This window comes from Chelonoidis abingdonii, chromosome 1 (genome assembly GCF_003597395.2).
Source record: "Chelonoidis abingdonii isolate Lonesome George chromosome 1, CheloAbing_2.0, whole genome shotgun sequence".
In the NCBI taxonomy this organism is placed as follows: Eukaryota; Metazoa; Chordata; order Testudines; family Testudinidae; genus Chelonoidis; species Chelonoidis abingdonii.
The window spans coordinates 130,768,861-130,788,550 of NC_133769.1; the positions used below are offsets into that span (position 1 = coordinate 130,768,861).

The 19,690-nt window shown below is 42.0% G+C and overlaps 1 protein-coding gene across 7 annotated transcripts in view; it reads right to left on the minus strand.

The window, feature by feature from the left end:
• SCUBE1 (signal peptide, CUB domain and EGF like domain containing 1) overlaps nt 1-19,690 on the minus strand; it is a 302,108-nt gene that overhangs the window by 147,869 nt on the left and 134,549 nt on the right. For 5 of the 7 annotated variants that reach the window (XM_032762480.2, XM_032762485.1, XM_032762484.1 and 2 more), the window contains exon 5: nt 3,390-3,515. The exons of the other annotated variants lie outside the window; for them this stretch is intronic. In XM_032762480.2, the coding sequence (XP_032618371.2) occupies nt 3,390-3,515 (126 nt within the window). The remainder of the gene's footprint in view (nt 1-3,389; nt 3,516-19,690) is intronic. 7 annotated transcript variants of the gene reach the window in all.

The following is a 19,690-nucleotide window of genomic DNA, read 5'->3' on the forward strand; positions in this document are numbered from 1 at the left end:
GTCACTTTCATGGATTGATAACTGGTAAAAGACAGGGAACAAAGGTAGAATTAATGTGGTAATTCTCAGAATGAAGAGGGCAGGTCAACTAGTGGTGGTTCCAGGGGTCAGGCCTAGACACAATCACTATTCAAATTTATTCAAATGATTTGAGTAGAAGGGGTAAATAGTGAAGGTGGCAATTTGCAGATGATACTAACTACTCAAGATAGTTAAGACCAAAGCCAGTAAATTGTGGAGAACTTCAAAATAAGTTCTCACAAAACCTAAGTGATTGGGCAACAAAACGGCAAATGAAATTTAATATGTGATAATGTAAAGTACATGCACTTGACGAGAAAAAAAACCCCAAACTATACACGTACGAATATAGGTGGGGGCTATTTTAGCTACCATGGAGTCACAGAAAGATCGTGGGCAATTTATCATCGTGTGATATTCTCTGAAAGCCATGCAGTGCGCCAAGGCGGTCAAAAAAAAGCGAAACAGGATTGTTAGGAATCATTAAAAAATGGGGATAGAGATAGTAGACAGAGGAATATCTTGATTGCCCTTATATAAATTCATGGATATGCCTCACTACTCTCGAATTACTTATGTACAGATGTGGTCCCTACACCTCAAAAAAGATAATTCTAGCACCTAGACGAAGGTTCAAGAAAAAGCAACTGAAAATATTAGGGGTTGGAAGAGACCCATACGAGGCAAAGAATTAAAGAGGCTAGGCCTCTTTCAGCTGGAAAGAGGAGACTAAGGGGGCTATGATAGAGGTGATATAAAGATTGAGGAGATAGAAGAATGGATAAGGAAAAGTTAATTTACTTGATTCCCATTAATACAAGAACTAGGGATCTTCCCTTTTATCCCATGACAGCTTAATTTACGTAAGAGCCTTTGGTGAGGGACCTTGTCAAAGGCTTTCTGGAAATCTAAGTACACTATGTCCACTGGATCCCCCTTGTCCACATGTTTGTTAACCCTTTCAAAGAACTCTAATAGATTGGTAAGACACGATTTTCCTTTACAGAAACCATGTTGACTATTGCTCAACAAAACAAAATACTCAGTGAGCACCAATCATCTTGTGCAGTGAATGAGGCAGGAGTCCTGTGGAAAAAAATCTCTTTGATGATGTAATTAAAAACACAAGGGGCTAAATTAAGGAGGCATAGGCATTTCCTAAATTTTGAATGCTTGACTTCGCAACCTTAACATTCCTTTAAAATAATTTGTGTACACACACATACACACAACTTGACTGGAAGCAGATTTAGGCCAATATTGATTGCTTGCAAAAATGCCACACAATATGCTTACCCAATTCACCCAGTGGGGGCGGAAATCACCTCTGGTTTTACTGCCTTTGTGCCATCCACTCCCAGTTAGCACTAATATGAAGGGAAGGTCAACAGCAGGAAGGGATGTGGCATGCTCTGGTAATCCCTGATCAGTATAATAGGCTGTAGGGGACTATTACAAGCCAGAATTCTTTAGCGCAACCCCTGAGGCTGTTCTAATCTATGATGGTGCCAGAGCTAATGTAGGATGACCAAGGTGCAAATCTCTCTTTTGCAGCTCCTTGACTCAGCTGCACCTAGTGCTGAGAAAGATGCAGCTCAGGATTCAGCCAATTCAGTCAAATTATTTGCAGTGATGAAACTGTTACAAATGTTAACATTTAAATCTTTATTACATGTCAGTATTGGACCTTCATAGAGATAAATGAGCCAGCTCATTCCCCTCAGAGTTATTGTTTCAGGTTGTCTGACTACTCATGCAGATAACCCTGTATTGGTTTGTGCTCAGTTCACACTCAGAAGGGCTAGAAGTAAAAATTTTTTGTAGGATTCTGAGCACATTTCTTCAGCAAATGGGGATGAGGATTCTGCAACAAATTCGGTGGCTGTGGAAGACTCAGGGTCTCTGGTTAGGGATCTAAAAAAATTCACTATAACTCAAACTACATTTTGAACTTTGCAGGGCACTGAATAAATTCAGGTCTTTTGTTCATCTGAATTGTGATGTGCCTAGTAATATGAAACTAGCAGAGGCCCCAATTCTCCTATCACCATCTTTCATGGATGAAGGCTCAAATATCCCACAAAGAACATACAGATGTGTGCAAACAGGTAATACAGGATAATTAAGTAAAGTTAACCTCCATCTTAAATTCTGATTGCCTCATGTTTCATTGTCATTAACGGCACAAGGCCAGCTAACAAAATGTTCACTTTTAATACACATTTAGAATGGAAACTCTACTAGAACACTAATTTTGTTTGCTGTGTGCTCTTATTTTTCCATAAAATATTGATAAACTGTGCATTAATCTGTGGCACTTCTTAGTGACATTCAAACATGATCCTTTCTTTTCCTTTACACTCAGAGAAATATCGCTTATCACATTTAACCAGGGGAGGTTGGATGAAGAAAGAGGTTAAGGTGAGATAAAGACCATGGCAAAAATATCACCCTTAAGGGGAAACCAGTTGGTTCTTTTAGTCATTTTATTCCATAAAGCATTAAAGAAATGTAACAGCAATTCTTTCTCCCTCAATCCCTTCCAAAGCTTCCAGTTAGGGAGGCAAGTTAAGGTATTAGTGCCTGATCAAAGGCCAACTAGAGTCAATAGAAAGACTTCCAATGACTTCAGTTGGCTGTGGATAATGCTCTTACAGAAGGATCAATTGTTGTACCCTGTATGGAAAATCTTATGCTCCCAATTGCACTGGGTGACATGCTTGTGTCCCATCATCTAAAATATGGTATTCAAGAATGTCATATAGGATATGGCCATGTGCCTTCCTAGTAATGCCAAAGGCAGTAGCCCACGTGCAATGCAACCAATAGTACTGAAAACCTTTCTGTCTTAAATATAAAAAGTAGGTGAGCTTCATTTTATGGCTCTAATGCCTCGATGCCACTTTAAGAGAACATGACTGTATTGTAAGACAGACTCCTATTGATATGCATTTATTTATAGTGGATATTTTTGCTTTCTAAATACAGTTTGGATTAAGTGCCTCTTCCCCTGCCCACCCCCCTAAAAAACAAAACATCTTCTCCCATCTTCCCATTTCCTCTGTTCAAGATGAGAAATGGTGCTGAACTGTAAATTTCAGAGTTGGATCTGAATTGCCCCAGTATTTATTCAGGGGAGTTCAGGTTGATGGTTTGATATTAGACCAATCTCTTTTGAGGATATACTCAAACACTTTTCACCCTCCTTCAGTTAAGTACTTCACAAAAAGAACACACTTTCAGACTCTATCAAGACCATTAATCACCTCTGGTCAAAGTCTAGCTGATTTCTTTATCTCTGGAAAATAACAGCAATGTGGAAAATAAGACATGTTGGGGCATTTGATATTTAGTCTCCATCTACCTACATTTGCAGTCCTTCTGGTTTTTGGCAAGCTCAAAGCCAGGCCTACATTCACAGGCAACCCCACCTTTGGGCGTCTCCCGGCAGATATGTGCACACCCGTGATCTTTGTTCATACAGTTCATACCCTCTGTAAAGAGAGAAAGAGAGAGAGAAAGAGAGAGAGAAAACACAAGTACTGAAAAAAAATCCCATTGCAGATGAACTCCATTCAATTTCACAGGTCCATTGTTCCATTGTCAGTGTAATTTTTATCTTCCATCTGGAGAGTGTCCCATTAGACAACCGAATGTTATAGCAATAAGGGTTTAAAATCAACATACGAGCACCACAAATTACAAAACAAGCATCCACTGGGATCCATTACACCTACACTTCAGACTTATACATCACATGAATGTGGTTATTTTTGTGACTATATAATTTAAAGTTTTTAGTGACAGATTACATGAGCAGGTAAAGAAACTGCATGGAATTTAAAAATAGATTAGAATGATCAGAACCCACTGGAAATTATATGCTTGCAGCCATATGTATTTTGAACATTTAATAGAATGTAGTGAGTATTCAAACAATTAATCATTTTTGCCCCTTTCCAAGTTTATAACATTAAAGAATCTACTTTCCAAGAATCTTTCATGTACTATAAAAGCTCAAAGAAAAGAGAATATAGTTTTGCAATAAAATGGAGAGGCTGTGAAATTTACACCACAGACTGAAGTTGTGTGTATTTACACCTATATAATTTCATGCACACCATAGAGGATCCAAATCTAGACATCTGAGAATTCTCCCAGCATGGGGAAGACCTAGCAGTATAGCTTCTTTGGGATGGAGCAAGGGTACCAGGGACCAGAGTCAGTGGAGAGGCATAAGAGGTGCTGCAGGACCCTGCATTCCTTATGGATTCCTGGGGGCAGATCCTAATTTTTCATCAGAAGATGGAGGTTGCAAACCCTGCTTCCCAATGGAAGAATGCAGAGGAAATTCAGAAAGGTCAATCCCATGGAGTTTCCTGGCTCATAGGTGGTTATCTGAACTGAATGACTGAACCCACTGCTTTTTGTTTTTTTTGTTGTGGTCTGTCAATGTTTCTGAAATTCTCAGAGAGCTATTTTTCAAGTGGTGAATCCACTAAGGATTATATTTATGCATTTTATATTTAGTTTTATACATGGATATTTCTCTTTGATTTGTTTTTTTTTATATAATATAAATCTCCTTTCATTCTCTTTCTTTGCCAGAAATGTAGTCATTCCCCAGCAAGCGCACTGTTTATTCTCTCTCTGTGTATAATATATAATGGCATACCAACCATCCTAGAGATGCTTAAGAGCCAGGGGACAGTATGGATCAGCTTTCTTTTTATCATCCTAAGGGCCAAGCATGCTTTCAATGGGACTTGTGCGTCTCAGGGCTTATCTTCACTTTGAAGTTAACTTGAGTCCCATCTACACACAAATATCCTTAACCTGCATGTGCTGATGCTTTTAATTCAAGGTGACCAGCCTTTCACGGGGCACCAAGGTGATCAGTCTTTCATGGGACACCGGCTAAACCTCAAGTGGGCACAACTTGTCAGCTGCTCACCCAATCACTCTAGTGTGTATCTAAGCTACCACCACTCAAGTGCTGCTAGTCCTCCAATGCCTTCCCACAATCCCCCCTTTCACACGCCCAGAAAGGACAGACAAGTCCTCCCATGTCTTTTGAAGCCACAAATGTTGTAACCTTTATGATTCTAAAACCTTTCTAAAATACAAAATAACTTGTACTGGAACATGCATACTCCTGGAGAGTATAATGTATGGACACTCCCTGGATTACACAAGACCTGATTTACGCAAATTCGCATTTATGAAACTTTTTCCGTAAGCCAGAAATAGGATTTTCGAGGTGCGGAAATTTTTGTATAATGTGCAGTTATACATTTCTGACTTACGCAAAATTCGAGTTAAGCAAGGCTTTCGAGAACGAAATCGCGTAAGGCAGGGGTCATCTGTATGCTGTACTGTACTGCAGTTACATATAGTCACATGCAAACAGAAAGTGAATAAAACATCATAAAGGCATGGTTGTTTTTTGAATGAGGAGATATAAAAAACTGGGAATGGCCTTGCTGAAGTGTTTGAGGCAATTTATAATCTCTTTCCCCCTACACTTCCCTGACAAAGAATTTCAGACACAATGTGTTTGACAAACTGCATTCCTGCACATTACCCTCTGGTCAGAAAAGGATCTAGGAAAGACAAAACATGCCTGATTGAGTCACTCTGCTAAGGAAATGAGGAGGAATTAGACAGATGACAGTAGATATTTAATGGCACAGAAGCCTAATGAAGCAAGTGATTATCAGTATTTGCTCTAAGTTACTGAACATCCGCCATTGTTAAAAATCACTTTGAGATGAGCTGAATTGTATATTGCTGTGAATGTAGGGGAAAATCTAAGATTAGGATTGATTGGAATTTTGGGAACAAACTGAGATTCAAGGGAGAATTTTATCCAAGTATTAGTGTATAGTAATTCACTGCATACGAGTGGTTTGTGAACCATTGGAGATATATGAAGCATTTGCTGGATTTTTGCAGAGCTGACTGTTCACATGGCTCTTTTAGTTTATGTAGTTAAATTATACCAAACAAAGCTAAAAATAAATGAATTTTAGGAAAGTATTTAGCGTATCAGTTAGTTGCCACTAGGATGTGTGGTTGCAAATAGCAGGGAAGATTGTCCAGGCAACTGATCCATGAGTTACTCTCTTCACTAAGATGTGGTCCAAGTTACGGAAAAGGTTTGAACTAATAATATATTAATCACTTTCCAACTATTATGTTTCCATATAGAGGGTGAATGGTATGTGCCATCAATGGGAGAAAAGTTCGTCCATATGGCCATCTCTCTATTACATTGTGATGTTCAACAAAGGTTGAGATCCCCATCACAAGAACTATATTTTTGTGTTGGATTTAAAGTTTAGCAGCCACCTGATCTGCAGATTTTATTTATATTTAAGGGCCAGATTGGGAGAGGTTCTGGCTCACTGCACAAGGACATGGAAGAACTCACTCTCACCTTAGAGAGCTCTGTAAGGATTCTTGGGAGCAGGCACATTGTTAGCTCTGACTTTCGTGGAGAACCAGAGAACAGGATGCCCAAAAAAGGAGGAGGAGGAAGAGCAGCGAGAAGGTGAGGCCTTGATTCCAGCCACTCCTCTGCACTGGTCTGTATGCATCCTAATGGATGAAATGGATCGCTCCTCCTCATGCACAAAGAGCAGCACTGGCAGAGATCGTGCTGACCTCCTCTGCACCACCTCCTACATCAAGCTATAGAATAGATGCCACAATATAGCCCTATGACTTTAGTTTAAGAGACAGAAACAAACAGGAAATTAGTCATTAAGGAACAAATCATGATCCCAATGAAGTCAAATGGGAGTTTGCCATTGAATTTAATAAGGCCAAGATTTTATCCTTAATCATCATAGGCCAAATTGAAGTCAGTGCAAGTGCACTAGCATAAATGAGATCACAGTATGGCCTGATCTGTTGCTCCTTACAACAACTGAAAAATATACTATAGAAAGCTGGAAGGAATAGAGATAGGAAATACCAAGTTAATCCTTCTAGTCCATTTCCTAGCCAATGCAGGATTATATCTGCAGTAGTTTTTCTCTAGTGTTTTCTCCAGTCCAGTTTTAAATATCAAAAACAACCAGTGGAGCTTTCACTGCTTCCCAACACATTTGCAGGCTTTTTGCCTTTTCCTTGCTTGTATGCAACTTCTCCACTCTGGTTTTGATCATGAGAAGCTGGCTTCTTGCTGCTTTTGTTGATTTTTGCAGTGATTTATGTGTACCAGCTTCCAGAATTTATGAGATCACAGGTCAACTGAAAGATCACAGTTCACAAGTCAAGTGAAAGACTAAATGCAGATGAAAGAGAATAGTCTGCACACCAAAAAGGCTTCACTTTATTCTCCTAACACTAAAATGTCCCAATACTGAAAGGTTCTAGACTTTTTCCTGCCACCTGTAAAATAAAGCAATACCTTATTTTCATGTGTGTGTCTTTTTATTCAATATAGTTATTAAATAACTCTACCTGCTCTCTGCCTACAAAATTTATTACATGGTCATTATTTTTCCTATAAAAGAAAGAAACACCTTTTAGCACAGTGATATACTGCATTAATAAGTAAAACACCTTTTAGCACAGTGATATACTGCATTAATAAGTAAAATCCACTACGTGTCCTTCTTCCGAAGTTTATATACATAAGGTAAATTTAGAAAAGTAATGAGACATGACCATGACCAATGATAGCTTCTACAAATTTCAACAAGAATTTCAGGGCAAATGTGCTGCTGGCAATGAAAACAGTATCTCCCAATCAACATCTCCGATTCTAGGAAGTTCCATTATTCCATGTAAGTATGTAATTAGGGGACTGGAACATAAATGTGGAATCTGTACTTTTTGGCAATGTTGGTGAGTAGCAGAATAGTGCTATTGGTGGAAAAATATTGTAATTTAATTTTAAATGTATCTGTTATTAGTATTTTAATCCTGACCTGAGACACCATCGCTATTGCATTTCTAGATTTTACCTGACTTTCAATCATGTCCCTTTGTTTCTGTAGTGTGATGGAGGTTGTGATGTGAGCTAGAACCTAAACAGACACTACCATACTCATTTATGTCTCTGAGACAGAAAATATTTGGATTTGGGCCTAGACATGAGAGGCTAGTGTGTTAATCCACACTGCAATTTAAGATACGTCTACACAACAATTCAACATCCACGGTTGGCCCAGGTCAGGTGGCTTGGACTCACAGCGCTCTGGCTGCAGTGCAGTAAAATTGTTGTGCTGATGTTCGGGCTCAGATGGAGCCTGAGCTCTGGGACCCCAAAAGGAGGGAGGGTCCCAGAGCCTGGCTCTAACCCAAGCCCAAACATCTACCTGATTCTAATGACCAGGGCCAGCTGCGGCCCACACTGCAGGTCTCGCATTCCTGTGTAGACACACCCTTAGTTATCACAGATCTCTTAACATCACTATTACACAAAATATAAGCTGATACAATGACCTTTCCATTGTACTACTCTACAAAAATATTGTTAGGTCACTGGCCTTGAAAATGATTAAACCGGGCTCACTGTGACATTCATGTACTGGTCAACTTTTATTTTCATTCACACTCCCTCTTCTTCTTCCTTGCCACTTCCCTACTTGAGTCAGTGACTTATATAGCCTCTTCCAAAACTTGTGATTGTACACCAGGATGTCATGCAGATTGGTCTCTCTGAGGTCCACTGGTGTAACAAGGTCTTTGGCCTCTCCCTTGTGATCTTCCATCCACAATCAGTGCAAGACCATCCTACCAGTATAGCTCTTTGGATAAGCCTGTATGAATGTAGCCTTCCTGTTACCACCTTATTAAAGGAGTTCTGGAATGGTTTCACTTCATATTTCATCCTGTATATTCTCAGTTGCGTGTTGCTAACTCCATGGTTTCACCTACTCAGTTATTTTTTGTATACTGCTTTTCCTTATTCCTAGATAAATCATTCCCATTCAAACATCGACAATTGCTTTTTAAAATTCTACCATAATAAAGACTAGACAGAATATTAACTATAATGCAATATCCTGTTCCACTGTAAAGTAGACTATCAGGGTCAATGGGCTTGCATGTAATTGTTGGAATTGAATAATCTAAGCCTCTTTCTCTTTTTGTCTAACTAAATTTAGTACCAAGAAAGAAAAAAACCTCAATCATGTATTATTTTGAAGTTACATCCATAAATAGCGGTTACAAACAAGTTACATACATGAGTACTATGTGTTACAGGAGGTTACAGCACAAGTTATAAGTACAAGATCTTGAAGACGGGTGTAAAACAGGATTATAAGCAATCATTTGGTCCATTGGACTTTGTAACAATCTATAGTAGTTGACTAACCATGTATTAAAATATCTATTAATAATTTATTACCCACTAGAAGCTACTTATAGATGTATCCTTAATATAAAGTATAACCAAAAACATCATGGCACTAATACTGGGTGACATTTTATTTTGCTTTATTATTTATTTGCTACTTGTTTCCCAGTTATCCCATTTGATGTTGGTAATGACCTCAGTCTGGGCAGGGGATCCATGAGCGGCTGGCTTTGAAACAGTTACTAATGATAATTAGTAAGTTTAGAAGATTGATAATTTATTGATAAGAGGTTTGCTGAAAAAAAGTTACCCAGTTTTGGCTTTCTGGTTAGGATCAAGTATTTTGTATCTGTTTAATATCTGATACTTCATGGCCCTGATAGGAACTAGGGGCCAGATCCACACTAGGCACCTGAATCACCACTGCAATCCACAAAATCCCCGCTCAGCTGACACTGAACCTGTTGGTGCCTAAACTCATTAACTGCACCCAAATTTTTGCTGTAAAATTTCCCTAGGTGTCTAAGTTTCTGTCTCTGGGTATGCACATTGTTGCCTCAGGCCAGTGTCCCACTCCTATGTCCTGCCTATGCTTCAGCTTTCACATCAGCTGAAAATAAGCGCTTCTCTGTCTATCTTGGCTGTGGGGCCTGATCTGATGGGTGTGCTCAGAACATGCCTAACTCTATACAAAATGGTCAGGCGGGTTGGGAGCCTCCCTTATAACCTTCAGTTCAGCAGTTAAAGCACTCAGCCAGGTTGTGGGAAACCCCAATTCAATTTCCCCCTTTGCCTGATGAGAAGGGATCTTCCACTGTTCAAGTGAATGCCGTAGCCACTGGACTCTGGGATATTCTGATGTTGGTCCCCCTGAATCTTTCCTGTTGAAGCCATTCCACTTTAATTAAGGAGCAATTGGGCCAGAGACCAAGTGAGAATCATGCTATAGTCCAGTGACTAGGGCACTCACCTGAGAGGAAGGAAACTCCTCTTTTCAAACCCTTTTTTCATATCAGACAGCAGGGGAAATTGAACTGGATCTCATATCCTGGATGAGGTACCCTAATCACTGGGCTAAAGGAGATAAGGTAGGCAACCTCCTCCATTTTGTGTGGGTAGGCAGGCACCTGGGCGTTCTCACAAGGAACAGCTTAAGTGCCTAGGCTGCCTGATTCTAGGAGACGGGGTCCTAGCTGTGAATTGCTAGTAGAGACAGGCGCCTCCCTGTAGCCCAGATTTAGATATCATACATACCTCTTGTCAGCATCTTAGACTGGCTAGTCAAGGCAGTGAGCTGCTTAGTAAGCTGGCTTTTGTGGATCCCATTCTCAGGCACTTGTCTCTTCCCATTCATTGTGTAGATAGCCTTAGTGCCTAACTCAGGCTATTGTGGATCTCAGTGATTTTCAACGTACCTAAAAGTTAGGTGTCCCTTTGTGTATCCAGACCTAGATCTTTCTCTCATTGATTACCTTTGTGACCTATTAGGTTTTTACTCCTATATTCCTAATATTAGATGGTGTTCAAAACAAAAACGTTTCTAAAAAGCTTATCATTCCTGGTTAGTTTTCCAATGAGGAGTACCAGAAGGGAGAGGGCGGGGGGGGGGGTCTACACATATCATGAACACCCTGAAATAATTCAGTAAAGTTCCTGGGGTTCCTGGAGTTGGGGGAACAAAACAAATTAACCAGGAACACTGACAAGTGAGAATATTTTACAAGAAAGTTTGTCATGCAGACTTCTACATCATGTATGGAAAATATGCTCACATGAGCATAAAGAAGCAGAACAAATATTTGAATATACAAAATACATAGCTGCAGGTCCAAAGTGGATAATGGACTATGGATCTGTTTATCTATGTTGTGAATTTAACTGCTTTTTGGGGGCACCCAACTGACCATCCACACCTCCATGCACTTGTTTGGCATATTCAACTCAAGCATCCATTTTTGAAAATTTGTCCCTAATATCTTCAACATGAAAATGATGCCCTGAAACAAAACCAACAACCAACCAAACAACAAAATGTCAAAAGACCTATGGTGAAATCCTGTCCCTATTGAAGTCGATAGCAAAACTCCCATTGATTTCAATGGGGCCTGCATTTCATCCCTGATATTTGAGCTACGTAATTCAGCTCTTGTGGACCCTTCTTTCCCATTTATAAGGGCTTGATTCTGACGGGTGAAGAGCATCTGCAAATCCCATTGTTATCAATGAGAGCCTTGGGTGCTCTCATTACAAACAAGGATCAAGCCCTGAATGAGGAAACAAAGGTTTGCTTGTTTGGCAGAAAAGAACAAAGGAGGAAACTAGCTGACTACGTAAGGCCAGCTGACTTCCATCTGATGATCATGACATGATGGGCAATACATCAGACATAATACAGCCATTTATGAACAGATCAATAGAACTAAATGAGAAATCTTGTGTCAGTATGCTAAGAACTATTTAACTATTTCATGCTCTGATATTTTCTTGCATTGTTAGTCAAACCAGTGTGTTCTTTTTTCCTTCAAGATTCTCTGAATAAGTTGACTGGTTCCATCAAAAGCTTTTAAAAAAGTTCTACTTGGTTCAGTCAATATATCTACTCAGTTCTAAAAAAATTACAGAACAAATAGACTTAAGGAAATACAAAAGGACTTAAGGAAATACAATCCACCACTACAAAGTATAAGTCCTGGACATCATACAGGAAAAAAATGGCTTGTACATTACAAAACAAACACGTACAAGTTTGTTTAGCAATTACATGTTTAGAAATAAAACATGTTTAGGGTCATCATCTTTGGCAGACAAGATTGTGGTCTTATGCTTGAAAGCATGCTCCTGATCTGAGCAGCAGCCAGAAAAACCACATCTGTCAGCAAGCCATGAAGACTGGTTCTGTCTCAAGATTTAAAAATAGGCATGTATCAAAAAATACAACTTCATCTTGTCAGCACAAAAGGCAAAGATTTGCAATTCTGCAAAGGCACTGTAGCTTGGGGGGAAGGGAAGATAAAATACAATGTTAAGGATCTGAGAATTATGAGTGACTGAACAAATCCCATTCCGCAGAAAAACAGGCAGGGAAAGGAAACAGGTTCATATCCTCCCACATAATTGAAGGCGACTGTCTTGGGGATCAAAGTTACAGGTTAGCAATGTCTGGCTGCACAGGTTCCAATTCAAGCCAATTCAGTAGTGACTGAATGTTATCACCGGATGATGGCTGTTTGGCAATCTCAGATCAGTTCTCACACTGCAATACTGGTAGGAATTGGTGCCAACTGACACCCTTGTCAGCAGTCTTAGTAGAGAGACCTAGTACTGAATTACCCTCTCACACATAGATGCAGTCTATCCAAAGGCAAATTTAGCACGGTAGTGCAGGGAAGCTAGGACTGCTGCCGCCAACACTATACCTATTCTGTGAATAAACAGCTGAGTCTCTGGGGTTGCCTATTTGGCACCTTCCAGGAGCACTAGGCTCACATAAAGAGATTTAAAATAAAATATGAAACTAACCCCAGAACTGCTGACTGGCTTACTCTACTCTTGTTTAATTTTTAGATTGCAACTTGGTGACCGCTCCTGAGATGTGATAGCAACGAGACAGAAATGTTTTACAGGTTATGCACTGTGGGGATTCATTGCTATGTTACTCCACACAAAGCCGGGCTGTAAAGAGAAGAGGCCCCGAATGGGAGAGAAGAATGGCTATGGGGGAGGAATCCAGTTTCTATGTTTGAAAATTCCCCACCCAACTCCTGAAGCACCAATGCCATGGAATATGGTCATGTGGCTCCCTGCAGTCCTGTTGCCTTAGCTTCTCAGGGCATGGCTACAATTGCAGATGTAGAGTGCTATGAGTTAAACCCACCTTCAGAGAGCACAGTAGGAAAAGTGCTGTAGTCTGTCCACACTGACAGCTGCAAGTGCACTGGCGTGCCCACATTTGTGGCACTTGCAGTGGCACTGGGAGCAGTACATTATGGCACTGTGGCTTGTGGGAAGGAGGCGTGGAGTGCGGGGCATTCTGGGTCCTGTCCCAAAGCCCTGGGATGCATCAGTTTGCATCCCAGCATTCCCTTTGCTTCTGTCCACATTTGGCACCATCTTTCAACATTTTTTGTGCTGCATGCTCTGTCTTCCCTTTCTGTCTGCAGGAATGGAGCCCAAACAGCTAAGAAGTATGCTGATGAATCTCGCCATCTCGTCATGTTTGGCAGTCGAGTTATTCCTTATTATCCAACGAGACAGAGAAAGCTCCGACTATATCGACTTGAGTAATGCATATGACATGAGTTTGCTTGTGGCATTCACGGACATGCTCACCACTGTGAAACGCCGCTTCTGGGCTTGGGAAACAAGCACTGAGTGGTGGGATCACATCGTCATGCAAGTCTGGGATGACGAGCAGTGGCTGCAGAACTTTTGGATGAGAAAAGCCACTTTCATGGGGCTGTGAGAGGAGCTTGCCCACACCCTGTGGCACAAGGGCACGAGATTGTAAGCTGCCCTACCAGAAACAGGTGGCTATTGCAATCTGGAAGTTGGCAACTCCAGACAGCTATCGATCGGTCGCGAACCAGTTTGGAGTAGGAAAGTTGACCATTGGAATCGTGTTGATGCAAGTTTGCAGGGCCATTAATCACATCCTGCTCAGAAGAACCGTGACTCTGGGGAATGTGTATGACTTTGTGGCTGGCTTTGCACAAATGGGTTTCCCTAACTGCGGAGGGGCGATAGATGAGACACACACTCCATTTCTGGCACCAGCCCACCTAGCCTCTGAGTACATTAATCAGAAGGGGTATTTCTCGATGGTTCTCCAGGTGCTTGTGTATCACTGTGGGCGTTTCATTGACATTTATGCAGGCTGGCCCAGAAAGGTGTATGATGCACGCATCTTTCGGAACACTGGCCTGTTCAGGAAGCTGCAAGCCGGGACTTTTTTCCCAGACCAGAAGATCACCGTAGGGGAAGTCATAATGCCCGTTGTGATCCCTGGAGACCCTGCTTACCCTTTAATGCCATGGCTCATGAAACCCTACACAGGGAGCCTTGACAGCAGCAAGGAGAGGTTCAACAACAGGTTGAGCCGGTGCAGAATGACTGTGGGGTATGCTTTTAGCCGTTTAAAGGCTGCTAGTGCTCTCTGTATGGGAAGCTGGACCTGGCTGATGACAGCATCCCTGCGGTTATATCCGCGTGCTGTACCCTCCATAACATTTGTGAAGAGAAGGGTGAAAGATTCACTCAGGCAAGGGACTTGGAGGTTCAACACCTAGAGGCTGAATTTGAACAGCATAGAGCAGGGATATTAGAGGGGCCCAGTGCAGAGCTGCAAGGATTAGGGATGCCTTGAGGGAGGAATCTGAGGCTGAAAGCCACCAGTAATGTCCGGTGCCCTGCATGGGAGTGAAGTGCAGTGGTTCCAATGTTAGTAAGAATCTATTTGCTACGCTGACTTGCAGTGTCTGTTTCTTTCCTGAGATAAGGTATCTTTTACTTTATGCAATAATAAAGAATGTTTTCAAAGCCAAAAAATCCGTTTATTGAAGAGACAACTGCTTGGAAAACAGAAAGTGCAAGGTGGTGGGGAACGGTACAATCACAGATTTGCGTATGTTCTGTTCTCAACTCAGCTTTCCTGTCTGGAGTGCTGTGCAATGAGTGCTGCACTTCAGGATGGCTATACTGCATGGTGATGGGGGTTGAGTGCAGTGGGTAGGGGTTGTCGTTTTCAGGGTTGGGTGATGAAGCTACAGATGTTGGAGGTAGCTTGTGGTGGTAAGAACCCAGATGTCGGGAAAAGTGGGTTGGAGGTGACATGGGGACACAAGGGAAAGCGTTTTGGGACAAGGGCTGCATGGGCAGTGCGGTGTGATAGTGCTCCGCCTGCATTGCTACGAGCGCCTGTAGAGAGTCCGTTTGGCGCTCCATGACGCTCAGCAGCCAATCTGTGCTTTGGTGCTGGCAATCCTCATTCTGCTAGCGGACCCTCCTTTCACTCTCCTGCCACTCCTGCACTTTTTGGGCATGGCTACACTTGCAGATGTAGAGCGCTTTAAGTTAAAACAGCCTTTGTAGAGCGCAGTAGGGAAAGCACTACTATCTGTCCACAGTGACAGCTGCAAGCACACTGGTGTGGCCACATTAGCAGCTCTTGCAATAGCCATAGAAAGCAATGCATTGTGGTAGCTATCCCAGCATGCAAGTGGATGCGATGTGCTTTTCACATGTGACAGGGAGTGTGTTGTGTGTATGTGGGGGGAGCGAGAGTGGGTTTTTGGGGGGCTGAAAGTATGTCAGCATGCTGTCTTGTAAATTCAGATAGCAAAAGACCACCCCCACGCCACTCTCTCTCACACACAGCATTCCACAGTAATGGATGCTTTGTCTTGGAGCAGATAAGCATGCTGGCTGTCAGAAACGGAGCTTTCAAAGGGCATATTGGCATGCCTGCAGTGATTCCAAAACAATTACAAGAATGGCCACTTGACTTAAGGGGATTATGGGACATTTCCGGAGGCTGATCAGATCGTAGTAACGCAAAACCTCATTCACACTGACGCCCAGGCCTTTCAGCTAGCATTCTAGCCCTGGAGTCAGAGTGCTCTATGTGCCTTGCCAGCGTGGACAGGTAGTGAGCTAGGGCACCGGCGCTGCTTTAATGCACTCTAACTCACAAGTGTAGCCAAGCCCTTTGACTTTCATTACTTGAATGCTGTATTATTTCATGCAACATGTATTCTTTGCTTCTATGTGGCCTCTTTCTGATTCTTTGGAGTCTTTTGGCCAGTGATAACATGGATAGCTGAGATCTCAAGGTTGCATCTGTAAAGGCAAAATATAACACCTAACAGAGGCAGCATTGTTCATACCAGACAAAGCAATAATTCCCCCATACTTAAGGACAAGCACAGTCTACACAATAGCATAATTTGCCCGTGCCAAAGTGAGTGCACATAACCCATGGGAGCCCCAAAACGGTGAGTAAGCACAGGGTCAACTGTGACTGATTGTTTCATGGCTATACTGTCTTCTGGGTTTCTGTGCCTTGGGGAGAACCAACAGTGGCAGGGGGCCCCTATACTGAACATTGTCCCCAAATTTTCCACAGGAGTTCATCCTGGAAGATATGTCGCTGCAGAGGGTGACCTGGGAAGCAAGGAAGGGTCTTCTACTGCAATGCGGCTTCCGCCCTGGCCCATATGCAGCTTGCCTGTGTGCAGCAATGGTTCCCCTGCCCCTCACGGCACAGTCGCAGACATGTTAGCCTGACTGGGACAAGGACCACAGTGGTTCTCCTGAGAAACCTGTGCAAACGCATTGCCTAAGTTCTGGATGAGATCTCTGAAGTGATCACTGAAGCTGATTACCATGATGTGAGAGAGCACCACAATGCCTTATTCCGCATCTAGGCATGCATGCAGCCCTCACCCTCCTCGCCCCAAGCGCCCACACCAAATAACTTCCTTCCCAAAATAAAAGCCACTTACCGGTAACCTCCTCTGGTATTTTGTCCTTCCCAAAGCACCGGCTGCTGCAACTGGCTATATTCTTCCTGGCTTGAGAACAGCTCCTGGTTGCACGCATCTAGGGATTGCAGGGTGTCTTCCTCCTCCTCAGCACCCTTACTCCCACTTTCATCCTCTTCCTCCTCCTGCCTTGTTGCACTGGGCTCTGAAGTGTCCATGGTGGTCCCCGGAATGGAGGTTGGGGTCACCCCCAAGTATCATGTCCTGCTTTTTGTAGAAATAGCAGATCACAGGGGCAGCACCGGAGCGGCAATTTGCTTCATGAGCTTTGTGATAGGCATTATGCAGCTCCTTTACTTTAATCCTGCACTGCAGTGCATCCTGGTCATGGCTCCTTTCCATAATGTCCCTTGATATCTGCCCGAAGGTGTTGTAATTCCTATGGCTGGAGAGCATCTGGGACTGGATAGCTTCCTCCCCACAAACACTGATGAGGTCCAGTAGCTCGCCATTGCTCCATACTGGGGCTTGCCTGGTGTGTGGAGACATGGTCACCTGGAAAGATTCGCTGAGAGCAATCCACGCCTGGTTGAGCAAACAGGAAGGGGATTTTCAAAATTCCCAGAGAATTTAAAGGGTGGGTCTGATGGTTGGTCACCTGAGGGCAGGGCAGTAGAGTTCCAAGTGATGACCAGAGTGGCTAGCACAGGCATTGTGGGACACTTCTGGAGGTTGATCAGAGAGCATTAACAGATCAGGGTGTCCACATTGGCACGGCAGCGCTCCAGCAGAGGAACATCAAACTTTACTCCACTCGCCGAGGTGGATTATCAGGAGCGCTCTAGCCGCAGAGTCAGAGCGCTCTACGTGCCTTGCCAGTGTGGACGTGGAGTGAGCTCGTGCGCCCGGGGCTCCTTTATTGCACTGTAACTTGCAAGTGTAGCCAAGGCCTCTGTACACAAAGCCACAGCACTGTTGGGAGCCATTCAAACCCCAACTGCTGGGTGGCGCACAGTATTCACAACAAGGCCCAAGGTGCCTCAGGATGGGTACCAAAACAGAGGCACCCAAAATCAGGTGTTATTTTTGAAAATTTAATCCTTTGGGTCTAATATCTCAAGCACCTATGGAACTAGAAAGAGGAATATCTATTAGTAGGGACCTGGGAACCCTGCCTGCTCTCTCTTTTTCAAAAATCTTGTGTACTTATTTCTCATCCTGGAAGACTATGACATATAAGACACAGAGAGGTTTGGAAAACAGCTTTTTTCCTCCACTAGGGAAAATTTCACCATTCCATCAAAAAATCATCCCCATCCCCTAAAATGAATACTTTTTAGTTTTCCAGTGAAAAAATGAATTATTTTTAAGGAAAGTAGACACCAGCCACAAACATTTTCATTTAGTTGAAACCCCAATTTTCTGTTTAAAAAAAAAAGTTTGAAAGGAGAAATTTCAATCAGCTCTAATCAAATTTTAAATCATGACAATCTGATTTGTTTAACAAAAAGAGGCGGGAGAATTTTTTTTTTTTTTATTTTTTTTTAAGAAAAGAGTTCTGTGTTATAATTTCTCTCTCCCTCTGAGGCCTGCACAGCCGGAGTCATGAGACTAAGGCAGCCTTGCTTTGCAGGGAGAGAGATGTGAAAAATAATGCCAATAAAATATTTTAGACCTCAAACATTTCTGGAATAGTTTTTCTGTAAGATAGGTTACATACCCAAAATACATGATACTGCAGTGTGGTATAAATGTTTTAACAGAACTTGCTTGGGGTGATCTCCATAACTTATCCCGAACTCATGCTAGTAGAATTTTATGCCACCTGCCAACATCATGTAAACAATATATAGTGTGTCTGTGCATAACCAGCATCTTTGAAAACAGGGCAGTTAGGATCCTTACTCTCCGTCTTGCTTATTTGAATAAGCTGTGAGGCAAGTATTTTTTGCAATACAACAGGCTAAAGCAGAGTTCTTATTTTAGTTTTTGTTGAGCTTTAACTGACACCAGTTATCACAAATGGAGCCACAAGGGACAGCTGTGGATTTTGTGTGTGCATTTGTAAATTATTAATGGAACAGCTATCTTAGCAACATCTGTGTTGCACGGAGACTATACTCATAATGCATGTCTACTTCTGTAGACAAGAAAACTTCTCCCAGGGTTTTGACTTGTAGATATTCCCTACTAACACGTTACATGACCCAAGTCAAACAAACAGTCTCGTATGACAGTACAAATCTATTCCTCAAAAAATTGACTTTAGTTATGTTGTTTCTATGAGATTATTTTTGTATAATGAACAAATACCAAAAGACATTTCTAAGTACTTTGTGTTGATGGCTGGTGAAAGTTTAGTAGATGCCACAGATTTTTTCCAAGTTTCCTTTCACATAAACTGCATGAAAAGACATGTCACAAGACACATACATCCTAAGACTAAATTATAGAGAATGTGGATACATAACTTACAAATGTGGTGTTGATTTAAAAAATACCGAGGCTATCCATTGTCCTATAGGTAATGTAAAGCAGTGGTCAGATCGAATCAACTTCTTCCCCCCCAAACTCCAGGGGCTGAAATGGGACCAAGATCTAAGCTTAAACCAACCTTTGGTCTTGTTTTTTGCAAAACAAACCTCTGACTGCTCAGCTCAAGAAAACTAGCCTTAATTTTGCCTAATTTACAAACCCATGCACAGGCAGCCAGTATCTGGCTGGTGATGGGGATTCGGAGGACAATTCAGTGGCAAGAAAGGAAGGAAGTTGTCCCTTTTAGAAATCTTTTTTGGTCTATAGGTTATCTGTCTCAACCAAAACAAGTATCACTTTAGCTTTGCTAGCTGAGATAGTTCATGGCTTTACAAAGAAG